The sequence below is a fragment of the Accipiter gentilis genome, chromosome 15 (genome assembly GCF_929443795.1).
Source record: "Accipiter gentilis chromosome 15, bAccGen1.1, whole genome shotgun sequence".
In the NCBI taxonomy this organism is placed as follows: Eukaryota; Metazoa; Chordata; class Aves; order Accipitriformes; family Accipitridae; genus Astur; species Astur gentilis.
The window spans coordinates 5961098-5980073 of record NC_064894.1 but is presented as its reverse complement, the minus strand read 5'-3'; the positions used below and the strand labels follow the sequence as shown (position 1 = coordinate 5980073).

The 18976-nt window shown below is 39.6% G+C and overlaps 1 protein-coding gene across 1 annotated transcript in view; it reads right to left on the bottom strand.

Moving 5' to 3' along the window:
* Nucleotides 1-539: 539 nt before the first annotated feature.
* The window catches only part of KCNQ5 (potassium voltage-gated channel subfamily Q member 5), a 285555-nt gene continuing 267118 nt past the window's right edge, over nucleotides 540-18976 (bottom strand). Inside the window, exons 11-14 of the mRNA XM_049817803.1 lie at nucleotides 15480-15588; nucleotides 7546-7677; nucleotides 6526-6652; nucleotides 540-6125 (exon numbers count right to left, since the gene is read on the bottom strand). Of these exons, the coding sequence (XP_049673760.1) occupies nucleotides 5184-6125; nucleotides 6526-6652; nucleotides 7546-7677; nucleotides 15480-15588 (1310 nt within the window). The 3' untranslated portion in view covers nucleotides 540-5183. The remainder of the gene's footprint in view (nucleotides 6126-6525; nucleotides 6653-7545; nucleotides 7678-15479; nucleotides 15589-18976) is intronic.

Here is an 18976-nt window from a genome sequence, read left to right as displayed (position 1 = left end):
CTCTCTGTATTTAATGCTTTACACTCAAATACTAAAGTTTGTCTTCAGCAGGACTGCAGGAAGAGCGAAGTGGGGAAAGAAGGCTGTGTGTTTGGTGCGGTAGCATTCTAGAGCGAATTCCATGATTCAGCGCAGAGGAAAGGTCTTCACCTAGGCCTCAAGTTAAACTGAGGTAGGGGATGAGCCTTCCCTGAGGAATCCTGCTCCTCACACAGGCCCCCGATTGCCGATGCTGAATCAATTACTGTTTATCTAACAGGGAAGGTAAAAATAACTTCCAAACTCATTTTCATAGAGGTGCTGAAACATCTGAAGTTTAAGTAAATTCTGCTGTAAACAGTTACCAGGAACTGAAGGTATCTGACTGGTTTGTGCACATTTTATTCTAGTAAGCTTCCTTTGTGGTGTTTTCGTCCACTTAATAAAAAATGACAAAACTTCAAAAGGAAAACAATGAGCCAGTTTAAATATTTTTCTTGCCTGATATGTGCTCACTCCGTGCAATCTTTTATGTAAGGAAAAAAACCCAGTAAGCATGGTACTTTTCAAATCATTTTTATTAACAACAATATGGATTCAACTTTGTCAAGAAGTTACAATCAACATTGTAATGTACTGGCTAATGTCATTGCAGTGTCAGTGGAAGCTGCCGTCGTGCTTTCTTAGCCTGTTACGAAACTGTCTTTTTTATCTTTCAAAGAAGTCAAAAATGCTTCCAATAGCAGATGATATTGGATATGTCTGGACTTGTCCTATGTGTGGCCGCAGCTGAATGAATGGCCACATTTGCATCCAGATGAATGAACAAGGAGATGCTACATGCTTCCACTGACGCTGCAGGGGACAATTCTTATTTCAAAAACCAATTAACCTTTTTAGACAGTGACAGCACTTTGTGTGATGTTGTAATCCATTTGAATTAAGTCGATTAACACACTTGAAAAAAAATGTGAAGCAGAAATATCTGGGGCAAATTCTTTTCTGACCTGTATTTCATTCAAACCTAATGAATCCAAAAGGATTGGATGACATATGAGTCAGGCTAAAAGTTGGCCCAGAGAGGCAAGTTCATTCCTGGTATAGGTGAGTTCAGTTCCTTTAAGGTCAGTGGAACTGAGCCTGGTTATCCCAATGGAGGCTGAACTTCACCCGGTTGGGCAGTGAATTCATTGAAGTCAGTGAAGCCATCCAAGGATGAATTTAGCCTCAGGTGTTTAAACCCTTTTTTTTTGTTCCTTTGCTGTTATATTTTCTTTTCCTGCTTACTCCTCTTTTCTGATTATTCTCCTTTTCTCTGTGCTTTTTAAAAATGTCCCTTCTCTTCTTCCTTTTTTACATCAGTACTTTGTGCGTTATTTTTTATATAGTCAATGTGACATGGGTAAATTCAGCTAAGTATTAGTTTCCTCAGGAAATAACTGGAATATTACCATTTTCACTTTAAACAGATGCCCAACAAAATAAGGATTTGAATCTGAGCTCCCGATTCAAGAAAAATTCTTGAATTCCATAGAATGAATGAATTCCATAGAATTTTTGCTTGAGTAAGGATTGCAGGTCCCAATCCAGAAATACTACTGTACATCAGATGTTCTACTATACATCAGCAATTCAGTATGATTTGACTTATCACAGAAGAGCCGGTGAATTACTCATCACTATACTATAATGAGAGCAGTCACTCTAAGTAGGATTATCTCAAAAACATATGGAACAACCATGGGCACTGTGAATAAGTGTATGATCTTTGCAATCTTGAACCCTAGGCTAAAACACCATATTCATATTTAAATAAAAAGTATAGATCCTATAAGCCAGGAGCAAATACAAATTTTTAAACAAATAATAATAATCAAAACTATTCTTTTCAGTTCTCTCTTCAGTCAGGTACAAGAAACATGCTGATCAGAAAACAGTTATTTGGATAGGCCTTAATTCCTGAAGCTCTTACTTAAGTTCAAATTCTCTCTTCAACAATCCTCAAGCGGATTGTAAATCAGAAAAAAAATTGTCCTTTGTCCCAACTCATGAACAATTCTTATTAGCCGTCATGAGCTGGGCTTTAATAAGCAGCTCAGGACAAGACTTGAAAAGCCAGACAGATCCTTCTTTTGTGAAACCAATGAATGACTGTCAGTCATGACACTGTCTTTTAACGAGAGAGCGTAGAAACAGGAAACTCCTCATGAGGAAATATGAGCAAAGCCTATAAAAATCCAAACAAATAATTCTTCCTCTCCAGAATTTCATATATTCACTACTTTTTCTATTTTCTATCAATATTATGTTAAAAAATTCCTATATGATAAGACTTGCAGCTACAAAAATAATAATGGTGAGCATAAAAGAAAAATTAGGATTTTAAACCATAATTTGAAAAGATACGATCTTCTGGATTTATTAGGACTTTGTAAAGACATTAACATTTTCATACATAATTTATAGAACTCATTCTTTTGTGCACAAAATTGTATTAAATAAATTAACTTAAAATTAGAAGGACTCAAGCATGTCATTTAAGGCAAAAATACCAAGTTTCTGTGAGATAAATCATCAGCAAAACCCAAGACCCCGTTTCTGTGCGGAATCGGTACAGGCAGGGCCAATGCTCAGTTCTCCCATTGACTCCTTACAGGCTCAATGGGGGTGCAACCATCCACTCATGCAGATAAAGGTGGAAGAATGGTGTCCAATACACGATGCCTTGATTTTGCGATCTCGTCAAGGAAGGGAAGGGAGTTTCGTTACTGACACACAGTTGCCATGTGCCCCATCTCTTGCTCCTTAACTGAACCCAAATGCAGGTTTATGCTTAGGGCAGCAGGAGGCTTCGTATGAAAGGCAAGAAAGGCACCATAAACCGTTAGGAAAAAGAAAGAGAAGGCTAAAAAAAACTTGTAAGTTGTTAAATTTTGGATAGTACTTTAAACTTACAGATCTGTCTGGATAAACTGCAGACATTCAAATAAGTTAATGGTTAAATGAACTGAGATGTGGAAAAACCCCTATTTATCCTCACAAAATTACTGTTGTAATCAGGCTTTAGTATGATCAGACAGCACATAAAAGCAGGAAAGGCTGAATGTGGTAAATGATATGGCAAATCAGTGGTGAGGAAATTGTGCTTCAAGGTGCCTTTCAGGATTTAACAGCTGAAGTTTGCTCCGGCGTAAGCCATGGAACACAGTGTACCATCCGTGGACCCCGTATAACGACACAATATATACACTCTACAGTTTGCATGTACTTTCACATAATAAGGTTGTCATGTAACATCCAGGAATACTTCGGTAAAGGAAATATGGAAGCAGAAATTACAATGGTTTCATAGTAAACAGATCAAGTCCTTCACAATACAATCTACAGCATTTAGCCATGGTTAAGACTTGGAGTGATGTTTTTGTTGTACATGGTAAGTTCCCAGCAGGTATGTCTGGGCCTTGAGAAAACACTGCCCTGAGTGAGCTGGCACGGGCACCCCTGTACATTCGGCGTTCCTGCTGCTAGAGGGAAGCTGAGCCCGAGTCGGGTTGTCTACAAGCCAGTGGTGCAGGTGGGGTGTAAATTGGGGGGGGGGGGGGGGAGACGACACACAGAAACCTCATTCAGCTGGGAAGAGCGAAAACCTGTTTAGGCTCCGCAAGGGTTCTCCCAGCGGCAAAGCCTTTGCTGGGGATGTGCAGGTAGGCTCTAACGCTGCTCCTGCATCTCAGCAGAAGTGAAGTGTAGGTCAGGGTAAGGAAAAAAGAGGATGTATCAAGCAGGAATGCTCGGTCTGATGGAGGCTTTGAATTTGAAAACTCGGGTATTGGGAGGAAGGAGGATGAAGGTCCTTTCTTGGAAAGTTCACAAGAAATGACTGCAGTTGGGACACAGTGTTGAGCTATAAGAGTGTAACCACTTTCCCCTCTGTCCCCCTCCCTTTTTATTTAAAAAGCAAACAAACAAAACCAACCAAACAAAAAACCCCTTGCCTTCAGGGCTTTTTTCAGTTAAGGTGGTCTTCCCTACTTCTATTTCCATTTCTGATTGCCTACATGGCTTTTTTTTGGAAATAGCACTCAATATCTGTGACCAACAGGGTGGATTTAAAAAAAAAAAAAAATATCTTTTTGCCTCTTTACCTTCCTTGTTTTATTTTCTGGGATAATTTCCCTTCCTGCCCATCTAAATCCATATTCTTTTTTTTTTTTCTTCATTGATTGTGTTGTCTTTCTCTCTTCCCTGTTCTGTCCTCTTTAGTTTTACTCTGTATTTCAGTTCCTCATTTTTCCTCCTTTCCCAGACTTATGAAGTGCTGTCAGACTGCAAGGAAAATTGCAAGAATTTCCACAGAAGGAAATATTACTTCTACAATAAAGGCAGCGCCTCCTTGCTTCCGTCACCTACTACTGCCAAAATGTTTCAGATTCACAAGACAGCTCCTCAATGTGTCTGGAAGAAGGAGAGATTCCTCTGAATTTTTAGTGCAGTCACCCAGGTTATCCACTTCTGAGGCCAGCCCCATTCCTTAAAATACAAACTCTTTGTAGCAAAATAATGTTCTTGTTATAAAGAACAACATGATAGTGGTGTGTCAGGTACTTTTGCCACAGCACTAAATCACCAAAAATCGGATGGATATTAACATACTGTTTTTCAGAGTTAAAAATAACTGATTACTAATGAGCTAATGTGTGTATCTTGCAACTGGTGGCCATTTCTAATCCCATATTACTGGTTTCCTTGGTACCTTGCTAGCAGCTGTAGATAATTTTTTTGTTGTAAACATAAACTATCATCTAAATCAGGACATTATATATATATATATTTAATTAGTTCAGAAGCAAAGTGCTTTAAAACCTTACGATTTTTACTTCTGCCCTGTAGAAACGGCACTAGGTCTAAATGCTCAAATTTTTGCTTTTTGATACATCCTGCAGCATTAGCTTTGTAGGCAACTCGTTATTTAAACCTACTGTACTACATGAAAGGCTGCTGTACTGTAGGTGTAAATTTGAATGTTAGCCATCACTTAAACATGCATTTTCATGCAACTAGGAGATATGGGCTCATTCAACTGCTTTGCAGATTCATCCTGATTTTTGTGATTTCCTCTTATTAAAAAGGCTTTCAAAACAGTTCATGCTATGATATGTATGACTAGAGGGATGACCCAGCCAATGAAGAAAGCCCACAAGCTGTTATTTAAGTTTGACGTGGAGCAGATTGAGTGCTTCTGTACCGTCCCCTGGCTTGCAGATGCTTTGAGATGATCTTGATATTCCAGTCCTTAGAGAGTCAGCAGAGAGAGTTGTTTCCACTAATGGGCGCGAGATGGCTTCAGTAGTCTCTGTTCCTGCCTCTGTCTCCAACTCTTCATCAGTTATAAATAATTTTGACTCCCTCCATTTGGAGTATACGTCTTGGCTACCTCTGGAACCACTGGAGTCACTGCCAGCCATCTGTACATTCAGTTCTTCTGTTGATTGTATAAGGTTTTGTACAGATAAAGATTTACCTAAATCCATTTGCACCACAGGTTTAACTGAGAGCAAAGGTTCCCCTTCTGTATCCAGACTTTTTCTCCATGTGAGATCCTTCGTCACACTGGGCTGTGCAACTTGTCCTTTATCCTTTGATGCAACAAGGCAAGCGGTGACATCGGGAATATTTTCCTGTGTGGTTACAGGAATAATATGAACGGGCTCAGGCCTATTGATATGCTTCATTGATGAGAAAGGTGGTATTTGTAATGTTGTTGGAGTTGCTGGCTTAGTTGCCTGGTTTATTTGGTTTGATGTATTATTAACTGCTGCAGGTCCGTCGTTTGGCACTTGCGTTGCTTGACTATGCATAGCTGGACTAAAAGCATAGTAAGCCTGAGTGCTAAATTCATTTGGTGTCAGTATAAGCTGTAGGCCACGAGGCAGATTGGCACTAGCTGATCTGGATACACATCCACTAACTTGTGCAGAATTAGACAAATCTTTGCTGTCTGATGGACTCTGATAATCAGAAGTCTGCTCACACTCAAAAGCTGGCATTTGAAATGAAGCCAAAGTGAGCGCGGATGCAGATCCTTTTCGCAAAACTTGTTGATAAATATCTAATAGACAGTCCAGTTTTGACTCAATGGATTGTACCTACAGGAGGAGAGGAAAAGGTTAACATTAATGCCAACTACTAATTTAAAACATTTGGAACCCAAGCAAAGGACAAATGTGACTGCTGAAGAGAAAAATGGAAGGAGCTTGGTATATGCTATTGACCCTTGAAAAACAATGTCAAAAGAGGTGTAAATTTTTCAGAGGCAAGCTAATAAAAGGGAAAAAAAATTAGTAACCTGCGATTTTTCCTTACTTACTTTTCTGTACATGGAAGACTGTTAAGGTAATATGATTAATATCAATTTTATTTCAACATGTAAATGAAGCAGATATTAGAAAAAAATATTTTACCTGTTCAGCCTTTGAAACTGGCAATAGAATACACAAAAGGCATGAGCAATAGAGCAAGACAAAGCAACACAGATAATCACTCTACCTGTTTTTCCACTTTGACTACACGCCCTAACATACTGAGGTCATCGGTTGTCTCATTCTCTGCAGGATTCTTTTCTCTACTTCTTTTATCTGCTGTGATTTGTCCTTTCCCAAGAATTTGGTCAACGCTGTAAGAGAAATCAAAAGCTGCTGTGATTCCTGAAAACAGTGATGATATGGCAGCGTTTGCTCTACCCATACATGAAAAATTAAAATCACAGTACTTCAGCAAAGCACTTGAGAAAGAAAACAAACTTAATTTTATTAATTAAGGAAAAAACCCCCATGATTTTTGAGCATTTGAGACGGCTTTTCTTTTCTGCTGGCACTAACCAGGGCCAAGAACTTAGCCATCATCTGGGAGAGCCGGGGCTAGACTTGCTGAGAAGGGAAGAGACGAGTTGGGCTCTGCAGCAGGCTGATGTTGTTTGTGGAAGAACAGCCATACCCGTGCCACCCTCAGCTCTCCCATCCTAACAGCAGCATCGAGTCCTGGGAAAGTTGTCAGTTTGAAGGAGGAATCTAAGCCATGATGCTTGTAAAGATACACGTGATGCGATGTTGTGGTTTTGTTTTTGTTTTTGCTTTAATTATTATTGCTGAGAATCTAGAACATAAAAACTACAGACACAGTACATTACCAGTAGTTCCCAATTTCTTTTATGTGAAAAGAGAAAGTCTGGGATGGGAGAAAGGCAGTTCTCATTGTCGACTTCATCCTTTTGGCAACCTCCTGACTAAATTCCTTGTTTATGAATGGGCTTTACAGATAAAGTATTACCTTTTCTATTGTTCAGACTTCCATTTTCTGGCAACAGTTTAGATACATGTTTTTTTGTGCTTTTACCCACAATGTAATTTCTGGCTGAGCTGTGTTCGCAGAAAGAGAGGCTGGGCTGAAGCATGGATGAAAATTTGTACCCAAATATAACACAGAAATGTTAAACGTTACCAATATTCATTATGCAGTGAATGACATAACATAAGATGCTTATGCAGAGAGAAATTATTCTTTCCTTACCGTGACTGAAGACTCTTAATCCTGCATAACATATCTAGATGACCCGCTGAATACTGTTCAATGACATCTTTGACATCATATGGACGAAGTGTTTCCTTAAACTTTCTCTTTGCAACATGAAATTTCATAATTCTGTGGGGAAAAAACATTTCACAGATTAATCTTCAACAGTTATGAAACAACACAATGTATTCCACTGACAAAAATCTGACAGCTAATTTTTAAATGGAAGGTATTTTCAATACAGCTTGTGCAAGTAAACTTTTCTGTTTACACAATTGTTTTTATAAGTACAAATGTGTAAGTACAAATGTGTTGTAGCTATCCCTTTGAATTGTTATTTAAATAAGATCAGGTAACAGTGCAGAGCATGTTTAACTTATCAGTACACACCTATTTGGCTTTTTTATGCTAGGTGCCTGATATGAAAGGTAGTGAAGTACATGCTTAACTTAAACCTGGGGTTAGTCCCGCTGACTTGAGTGGGGTATTCTGTAAGCTACATTTGTGCTTAAGCTACTTCTGTCCTCATTAGAGGAAAGATTTCTCTAACAAATTGATTACACAACCATAAATAATAGTATTCTTTTTCTGGTGCTCATTTTAAGTTCTTTGCTTTCCATTTTGTAAAAAATTTAAATTTATGCACATAATTAATTTTTCATCAATTTTTATTGTTAATTAACATACAGGCCTAAGTATTTGTTTTTAATTTATTTTCCTGACTTAAGATCAAACTTTGCAGGCTAAAGAGAAGTTTTCATGTTTGTTCCATATTGAAATCTATGGGAATTATTGTTTAATTAGCATTGGTGATTTTTTCCCTTGAATTCTACTGCAGAATAATAAGTATCAGATAACAGTAAATAGCCAAAATTGATGAATGGCGTATGTTCTTTATGTGAGACTTGCACAAGTTTCTGCGATGCTTACGTAAATATGTGATGTCCACTGAGTAGCTCTTCTTAGCGTGAAAAGCTTGATATTAAATTGCAGATTTTAAATAATAGAAATGACAAATTTGGAAAGTAAATGACAGTGAGCCGATTTTCCAGGTCAGCTGGCAAAACCTGCAGTTCTCCTTGGTTTACATGAGAACCGCAGAAGAGAGAACTGTGCAAGAACTGGGAGAGAAGCTGAGGGATCAGGTGTGTTGGCTGTTCCAGGCTGTGTTACAGAGCTTATGAATCCCCATTAGGGCCAAACTGCTGATATTTCCCATCTATTGCAATTAAAAAAGCAGAGACAGTAAATTGGTATCCTATTCCAAAAGCCAGTATTTCATGCTAATATATTTCCTCTGTGTTTACTATGATATGTATTTAGCAGCTGTAAGACAATGAATTATAATAAACCCCAAAACATGGCTCTCACTCTGCAATAGAAATAGATGAGTAGTGTTTTAGTGGAATTTAGGAAAACCATACTTTGTATAGTTAGGACAGACATTGTGATAATAGGTGTGTAGAGTCAGATTAATAGCATATAGTGATCCTCTACTGATTTCTGCATCATACATACAAATGTTCTTCCAAATAATATCAGCCTTTTCCCACAGTGCTTAGGTTGTTGATATTTCCCATTCTGGTAACTTCCAGTGAAAAATGAGATTGCTTGTCACGGGTGGAGAGCTTGAACCATGATTCTGATGATAGAAATTAAAAATGGAAAAGGCCTCTTAGGAGTAGTCCATCACCTTGACAGTTCAGGACTGATCTCCATGCAGTTTTAAACATGTCAGATGATGCACTTTCCTCTTTTCCATTGTCAGCCAGTTCTACAGACTAATGGCTTTTGGCGTCTTTTGTAATCTGAAGGCCTCTGAAGCTGGGATGCAAATTTTTTTTTCTTTTAGCTGTCAAATGATGCCAAGATGTTCTGTTCACAATAGTCTGACAGCACAGACAATCTCCTGGAATCTAGTTTTTTATTCAGGTTACAAAGAATAAATGAGGTAGCTGACATACAGGAAAAGTATCATTCTTTTGTTATTATACTCTCTGTTTTGGTGGCCACAATTTTTTACTTCACGCTCTTGATGAAGTAAAAATGTGAAAGTCTGTTAGAAAAGCAGAGCCAGAGGATTAATAGCGTAATTGAAGACAACTGAGTTTACCACAACTGGGTGATTTTACAAGAGAAGAGACAGAAGACTAGTTTTTACTAACAGCCATAGGAGCTGCTTAATCAGTGTGCACAAAAGCCTTCATTACTGCTTTGCAGCTTAATAACAGGGGTTTTTTGCTTATCAAGGCAGTTTGTTCATAATGTTCAGAAGTCAAACACAGGATCAAAAGCATCACGGCTGTACCAGTGAGGTGTAACTGTACTATTTCTGGTTTACGTATTAGCTCATGTGATGCCATCTTAATTAACTTCAGCAGGGTTATATTGCTTACTTCTTTTTGTTTCAAATATATAACATTTTACATACACTGTGAAAAAACCCGAAGGGTTATAAAAGACTGGCATTTTAAAAGCCTGCAAGTTAATTAATAAACAGAAAACTCAAATTCTTTCAGTCATGGAGCCTAGCAACTGCTTTGCAGTTATTAAATTTGATTGATTCTCCATAGTTATTTACTGTCAATTTAAAAAACTCAATTGGCTTTCTATATCTTGAAATAACTATGTAATTGAACTTGATAGTCTTGAACACCCATCCTGGAAGATTATTACAACTATATAGAGCATATTAAAAAATTGTGAAAAAAAAAAAAAGCCTTTAAGCTTCCTTCATTCGTGCTTCTAGAATAAAAAGTTCCCGTTCTGGGGTGTTCCTGTGGGATAAAAACAAAGAGTTCGGTTCGGGTGGGTAACTTACCTGTACCAAAAAAGGGAAAATGAGAGCAGAATTATTCACCCCCCAAGCATTTCATGCACCAGCCCTTAACACAAACGGGAGGAATAGGGCAAACAGCTACAGCTCGGTCTGTCTTTTCTATTTATGCCACAGGGGGGCAAGCAAGACTCAGCATAAACGAAACTGAGTCGCCACTGGCAGTGCTGAGCTGCTCGTACTGACCAAACAAACAGCAGTAATTGAAAGTAAGAATTAACCCAACAGAACAAAACCGTGTAGTCCCCATGGCTTTTGAAAACATCATTTGTATTTTTAAATCGCTGTATGCCGTGTAGCGAGGCGCTGTTTTATAACTGATAACTAATGTGATAGACGATACACGGTTGTAAACCTACCCAAGTCACAAGCGTGACAATTTTCAGGTGAGAATTAGCCCTAAAAAGCAGCCTATTTCAATGATGCATCCAGAGGAGAGCAGAAAAAAAGACTTTTGTGTTGAATTAGACCAATATATCAAAGTGCTTTTTCTGTAGTTAACATCTAAACCACAGGTGCCACTAATCTTTACGTGCCCTGGTAATTTGTAGCAAGTTACAGGTCCAATACCGGCTTTTGTCTAACTGACCCCTAGGAGCCAAAAGCAGCATCCATTTCATTTAACTCTTGTCAAATGCAGGATCAGCACCGATCTAGAATTACAGGGGCAGGTTGCCTATCTTTCCTGGCATTTGTTGCATTTTAATTTCCATTCATGTTGCCCCTTCCAGCATTAAAAGCTATTCTGCACTTCACTGAGACCGGCACCGAGTCAGAACATCTCTAATCCTCTGTGCAGCCCCGTCGTACTCCTGTTATTTTTTTAAACCTGTATCTTGTCAGTCTTGTCACTATCTCAGGAAGAAATGGGGCTTCATTCTATCGGGATTCAGGTGAACTTGTACGTGGTTACTGCCGTGAAGATTAAGACAGGTAGGCTGTTTTATCCGTAGCTAGATGAGGTGACCACAGGCGGGTTGCTCGCTTACTACACCAGGAAAGCAGATGCCCACAGATCTCGTTGTGCTGGTTCCTCCGCCTCTCTACCCTTACCTTGCCAAATAACCCTTCTTCCTAGTAAACTGCAACCTGCAGAAGAGATCAGGATCCAGTACAGAGAGGCCAACAGACAAAGGTGGTTGAGAGAGAGTTCCACTACGGGTGAGTGGGTCAAAACTGCCTCCTCTCTCGGGTCTTCACCTGGACTAACCCATCCCCGAGGAGCCGGAGACATTGTTTTCTCCCAAGCACAGTGTTGTCGTAGCCAGAGGCACATCTAAGAGCCTTGCCTAGACTCTGAAGACCATCTGGGCAGAAAATATACAACGTGTTGGGATTTAAAAGAAATAGAGGATTCTGAAACACTGCCGTTGAACAAACTCGTAATGGCTGCTAAAAATAGATTTTATAGGTGTAGCAGAAACATTTCAAAGAGTGAACATAAATGGTAAATTATATTTTCCTTCTTTGGCTATTAAATATGTATGACTATTCAACCATACAGCTTATCAGCTTAAGAATTCTCAAGTTTCATTACGTTTAGCTACATTTATTATTATTATTTCTTAATAACAACAAATGGAAACATATCTATGCAATCACTGGAGTTAAAGAGAGAAAAGACCTCTTAGGTCAGCAAGTTCATCTTCCTGCCATTGCAGTTATTTCCTATTGCATATTTATTTATGCTTCTCAAATCTAATTTTATATTCCATAAATAGTAAAATAATTCCATCATTTCCATTGTGGCGAGTGTTACTGAATTTAGTGCTTCTAGCTATGAAAAATGATCAGAGATATCTCAATATATGGAAACAAGGTATCCTCATCTTCTTTTTAGTCTCTTTTATATACACTCATCATTGTGAACTAACAGAGCTGGAAAATGCAATGTTTTTTGTTAGTCTCCAGGAACTCTGCAGGATATTAATGGCTTTTTGTTCACGACAAGACTAGGGCGGGTTGAGCGCTGCTACAAAACCTGCTGTTGCAAAGGCTCGGCGTACCGACATGGTGCAAATGCATCGAGCGGCTTTTCCATACCTTCCCTGCTGCCTCAGTTGATCTTTCCTGACAAAGAGTTTGTAGTAAGGAGGGGGTGGAAGGGGCAGCACGAGAGGTGGGCTGTGGAAGACTCAGCCTGGGGGGTTTTGAGAGGAGGCTGGCAGCTTGCCCTGTTACCGGACAGGTCTGCCCAGTGGGTCTTCCGTAGGACTGGTTGGGAGTCCTATTTCTGGAAAGGGCCAATATGATAAGAGCTTTTTCAGGAAAGGACTGTTCTCTCCATCTCCTGGTTTGACCATTTCAAAATGGAAGTATTGGGGTTTGTTTGCTTAAAAATGAAAAAGTTGGTTTGGAGAATAAAGTAGTCCTGGGAAAAACGTAAGTAAGCAAGGTCAAAACTGAAGCAGTACACTTTGAAATTACCAAAATGAAAGATGATAAATAAACCAGTTTTTGTCTTTTGCTATTTCAAGGCTGTACAACCTGAGAGTAACCAGCATAGTCTAGGCTCCTTTCACAGAAAAAAACCCCCAGTTCTTTCTGATTCCAAAGCTGAGAGAGGCCCTACCTCTGTAGAGCCACAGGCATGAATTAATTTTGCTAATTTCATTTTTTTCCCTAAACAAAAGGACCATTTGTATCACTGTAAAACAGTTTGTACCCTGCTCTAAGCAGGAAAAAAGAATTACTCTTCCTTATTGCAATTTTTCAAGGTGATGTAGCCAGAATGGATTCAACTGTGTGTGGTTATATTTGGGGTCTTTTGCATAGTATCACAGGAAGCTATGCAAGTATCTTCCATCTTCATCTGCTCCTGTATACCAGCGAGAAAGGAAAAACAGCTTCCACCCTCCCCTATTGCCTTTGCAATTCAAAGCTGTTGCTGAAAACAAACTTCAAAATGAGGCACAAAGTTTCCATATAGGCAGATGTTATCATCTTGAAATTCTACAGTTACTATATAGTGTCTCAGATCCTTCTTCAGATGTTTGCATAGATCCCAGTGTAGTCAGGTAACAGATACTCTGACTAATCAGAAAGAGGAGTATCAGCTACCTGACGAACTGAATTATCAGTCTCTTGATTTTGAGAGATTAAGGTATAGCATTTAACAGAAGTCTGAAGATCATGGCATATTACTGCTTTAAAGATTTCAAACTAAGGTATGTTTCTGAAGCAAGATGTACGTGCCGTTTGGAATCTAGTGAAACACTAACATCTGCCGGGCGAGATGAGAGACATTCGTGGCTAATTGATAGCATTGAATTGAATTGAATGCAGAATTCTTATTCTCAGCCTGAGTGGTGAAATGAGTTGGGTTTTGGTAAGCCAAGTGTGCAGAGAAATAGTTGGAGATAATCTAAAAAGTTGACTCTTATCAGTTAAATAGTGCATGTCTGAAACAAACTGTTGCATCTTTGCTTTTCTTATTAGAACATTTCTGCGGATGGCACTGTGGAGAAAGTTTGCCAACTATGTCCTTCACATTCGGTTACTTTCCATTTGAGCTGGCAATTACCAAGAGAACCAAGCAAAGATGCAGGTGATGCATTGAAGAGTCCAGTGGCACCTTTGAAAACAAGCCCCATGAATTTAGTATTAAAATGTGAAGTTGATCTTAAGGAATTTGGACAGTATTAGGAATGAGATGACCGTTGGTATCGCTTGCCAGTACAGTGGCAAGGTGCACCTGGAGCCAAGAGTCAACCAGTCTGTTTAAAATGCAACATCACAGGCAAGGATCTTTGGCACCAGAGCCAACGGACCATGCCGATTGTTCCTAATTTGAGCATTTTCCATTTGTAGGAATATGCCTGCCTTGTAGGTGGGTGTCCGCTGTGTGGAAGGATTTCTGCCACCTGCTGAAACACCGCTGGCAAGAGGTGGTTCTCAGCGGAGACATTTGAGTTGCCAGTTGCAGTGCCTGTGGACATGGACCTGGTATCTGACACGTCCTGTGAGGTCGTTTCCAGGCAGGTTGGAAAAATGGCCGGAACAGATGTCTGCAAGTGATCTGTCAAGCTGTCTGTGCTGGTAGAAAAGTATTAGAAACAGCCTCACTCGCTATCTGTCTTCATCGGCAATCGGGAAAAAGGGGAAGGAAATACAGGTAGCCCATAGGTTATCAGTGTATGAAATTATTTGATAAAGAGCTGGAGTTCTTTCTTCCCATAGTGCTGAGAAAACTCAGGCGAGAGTCTCCCTGCAGGAAAACATCATCTTTCCACGGGGTTTTGCAGAAATCCCCTGTGGCCGCTGCCTGCAAGAAGGGTGCTGGGCACTGCCGTGACCGTGATGCAGAGCCAGTGGGGTGACCCCGGCGAGAACCTCGGGTTTGCTGTCAGCAGAAAGGGGATGCCTGAGCTCTCCTTGCTTCTCCTTGTACTCTTTATGGCGGGGATTTTGCCTGTCGGGATTTGCACTTCAAAATATTCAGGAAGACGAAGAGCCGTGACAGTCTCAGGAGGGCGAATGCTAAGTTTAAGGTTCCAATACAGGTAATTTTATAAGTTTCAATGCAGTTTTCTGCTTTCTTGGAAAATAAGGAGACTATTAGTTTTAAATTATTGGGGTTATATTTAGTTCAATGGATAGTGGCAGGCAAGGCTTTGCACAATTGAATGAATGTAATTATTCTGCTGGTACCAGAAGAAAATTGCAATGGAAGTCGTATGACAGACAGTTTCAGGAATATGGAACCGCAATAAACCCCTAAACTTTTAAAGAGAATAATTTTTCCAGGCAAGGTGATACACATTCAGTAAAACTACATCAAATTGGATGACAGTATTTTGGATTACAGGAAATCTGGTGGAAACCAGCATTCATTAGTCTCTTTCTTTTCTGAGTCAAATCATGTAGCATTTTTAGACATTGAAAAGCTGATAACAGAATAGATAAAATATTTTAACTTTTAATTAAAATACTGGTGAAAAGGAAGCATAAATAAACTATATTAACATAAGTTAGTTAACAAATAGAGCCATCTAATAAGTTCCACTAATTACCATTTTATTAATTGACATGCAGTTAATTAGTACCTTAGTTAAAGAAATCTCAAATATTTATTCATTCAGTTTTTTTGACTCACCTGATTGCTCTGATGACAGTTTTAAGAGCAGGGGTGAGATCTTCTACTGACACATCACACTGGCACCCTTTATCATCATAAACATCATCTGTTCCAAGACTGGTGTCAGCTGCAAAATGCAAGAGCAGACTAAACAAGCAGCATTTAAAAATCTCTTCCTTAGTGTTTTCTAACCATCTGCACAGTTGTTCTGGAAAAATAAGGACTAAAATAAAAATAAAATCAAATAAGACAGAGCTTCATCAGTTTACGAACTATATGATGCACTTGTGTGTGTCTATGCTTGTGTTACAAAAGGCCTGGGTAGTCCCCACTGAACACAGTGAAAGTTAGAAAGGAAGAAAGCTCTCTGATTTTTCAAACAAATTAATAGTTAAGTACCAGTGTGTCTGTTCCTGGCGTCTCACTGGTTTTTGTCACATTCTCTGTCTTAAGGGAAAGTGGTGAGCTAACAGATGTAACGGCAGAATCAAAAGATGCTGAAGTTCTATTAAATCGTTATTTTTTTACCACTATGGATCAACCTGACACTGAAGACAAAGGAGAAGATCCATTTCATTCAATAAGGAGGCTGTGGAATGATCCAACACTTTATTACAGGTGAAAATAAACGAAGTACCTTTTTACCAGACATGAATAGAGAATGATATCCATCATAGATCACTTGCCACCTTAAACCTCAGAGGCATGTAGATATTGCAGCCTTCCTTTGCAACAGGGCCTTAAGCCAAGTTACTGTGTTTATTTGCCTGAAAAAAATGGATCCTCTACCCCTTCCTAACACCGCCTCTGCAGAGTTACCATTTGAAAATTAGCTAGAAATCTCAGAAGTGCCCAGTGTACCTCAATACACAAAGAAAACAGGGACCGATGCATGACCAAGGAGGTTTACAAACTTAAAATGCGCTGGAATGGGCACGGAGCAAGGAGGGCAGGGTCAGTGGATGCCCATACGTCATATATGTCTCGAAGGCAGCAGAAAGACTCAAGGGAAGGTGTTTTTTCCTCCTGAACAATTTTTCTTCGACTGTACAAAGTCCAAGTGCCCAGGTGAAGAATTTCACCCCACGTCAGTGTATTTCAACATGTGAGCGTCTCTGCTTCATGAGGAAGAGAGTGTAAAATGAAACATTGACATCAAATAGAGAAAAAAGGATGGGATTCAGTAACCCTCAGTCATGAAGGAGATTTCTTCCCAGTCCTATCTCCCTGCTGTTATTCATGCTGTTATTTAAAACATAGGTTTAGTCATCCAGAAACTCTGCAAGTAAACCAGGCTTCTCTTATAAGCGGATTTGAGCACAATCAGACACAAATGATTGCAGGACATTTTTTGCAAGTTCCTTTTTTCAGAAAGACTGTAAAATAAAGGTGAAGAATATTCTTTGTCAGTCAGAAGTGCCTGGAAATTTCATGGTACCCTTTAAATCTAATAGCATGCTATCTTGGCATAAACAGAATTGTACTAGGCTGCATCTGCAGGAACTGGTATTGCTGCATTGTTGTCTTCACAGATTTAATATTTGGCCATAATAATTTATTTTGTTGACTCGGCTAGTTCATTACCCTCAAGAATATGTTTTCTTTTTTGACTGTTCCTGAACTGGTACATTCATGGGGAATATCTCCTGTAGCTTTGAAGAGCAGGAGATTTTATCTTTGACAGATCAACTTTATGCAGAAAGAAAGATGGTTTATAGCCAAGTTAATTATACATTTGAGTATACATGAAACAATCAAATGCAAGCTTAAAAAAATTCAGTTTTACATTGTAAAAGTGAAATTTTCGTACAGAACTTTGAAATCTCCCCTTCAGTGCTCTTACTGTAAGTCATGCCTACACTGATGACAAGAGTGCTTTTTTCTTGCACTCTTTCACAAGCTTTGCTACTGACTCGGCTTATCTTATTGATAAAATATATATGTCGCTCCACCTATCCTGCCGAACTAACATTTGGATCCCTGCCCAGAAATGCGATTAGCTAAGATAAACGATGTAATTAGTTCAATAGATATATACACTACCTAAAACCCTCTCTCTGAAGGTGCTAAGTATTCCACAACACTAACTTTCCAGGTGTCATGTCCGATCAGCCTCTCCAGTTACTTCTCCCAGTGCTGAAATCTCCCAGCTCATTTCTAAGTGCCGTACTAAAACCGGAGCTTTTTATCCTATTGGTATTTCCAGTGGCTCTCTGAGGTTTGAATCTACTCGGTTATGCCGGTATAAATTAGGAATAATTCTGCTAAGGTCACAAGAGCTACAACCATGTAACCCCAGTGTAACAGGAGACTCGAAAGTTTAGAATAAGCATGTTTCTGAGTGGTTCTCTCACTGATACGGTTCCTGGGTCCTTTGCCAAGTACACTGTCATTAATAAAAGGGCTTCCTTAACACAGTATATCTTTGCAGAACGGTTTTGAGAACAGTGTGGTGCAATTATAGGATTCCATGTTGCTCACATGTGGATACAAAAATCAGCAAAGTCTTTAGACAGACGCTGGCAAATTCTTTTAAATTTAAGCCAGCTTTAAGAAGAGATACCGCTCCTAATAAATCACCTTCTTTTTTTCTTTCTAGCATTCCCACTGACATGAATTTCCTTCATTATGGCAGGCGCTCGGTACCACATGTCAATAAAACTTGTGAAAAGCCATAAACCTTGTTTGATTCATATGGGAAACATTCACATTTCTTTAGAATACTGAGCAGACTTGGGAAAAAAGTTTTGGAAATGCATAGTAACACTTTGGGGAAAAAATTCCGGCTTAAAACACCACTGAAATCAAAGTTCACATTCTGATGAATTTTTCCAGTGGAAGCTCACGTTGTGTACGACGTGGTTACGAGGTGAGATGTACTTCTCTCGCTTCTGTGCCTCTCGAGTTCATCCTCGAGGTCGGCGTTACGCTGGAGTCAGTTTGGCCGCTGCGTCAGCTCCAGCCGTTAAAATCCCTGCCAGTTCCCAGACGGCACTAAGCTTCGGCCTCCGACAAACCTCACTCCAGGCCGCTGCCTGTTCCCAGCGAGATCTCTCCCCATCGTTAACGAACCTGGCTGCTCTGCCAGCCCTTCCTAGGGTTAGGTTAGCGCTGGTCCTTTTTCCTCTCCGGGAGACTCCACCACCAGCTAAACGGGTCCTTGGAGGCTGTCGCTTGGGCAGCGCACGGATCCGGTCCCAACGATGGCCGAAGCGTCTCTGAATACAGCTCTAGACCCCCGCAAGTCTCCCTAAGAAGGGGTGTCAGCCAGTCTGACAATCCAGACACAATTCCCCTTCTCTAATACCAGCATCTTTCCAATTCAGGATGTGTTTTGATCCTAAGTGTCAATCTGGAAAGTGTTTATTTCACAACTGATGAGGCATCCGCCATTGTCTTACAATCTTTGACATTATTTACTTTGGGCTGCAGTCTTGTCTTTGCCACTTTTTAATTTCTTCCTCTTTCTTCCTGAAGAGCAGTCTTTGATTTAATCACACAGCAAATCAGCAATT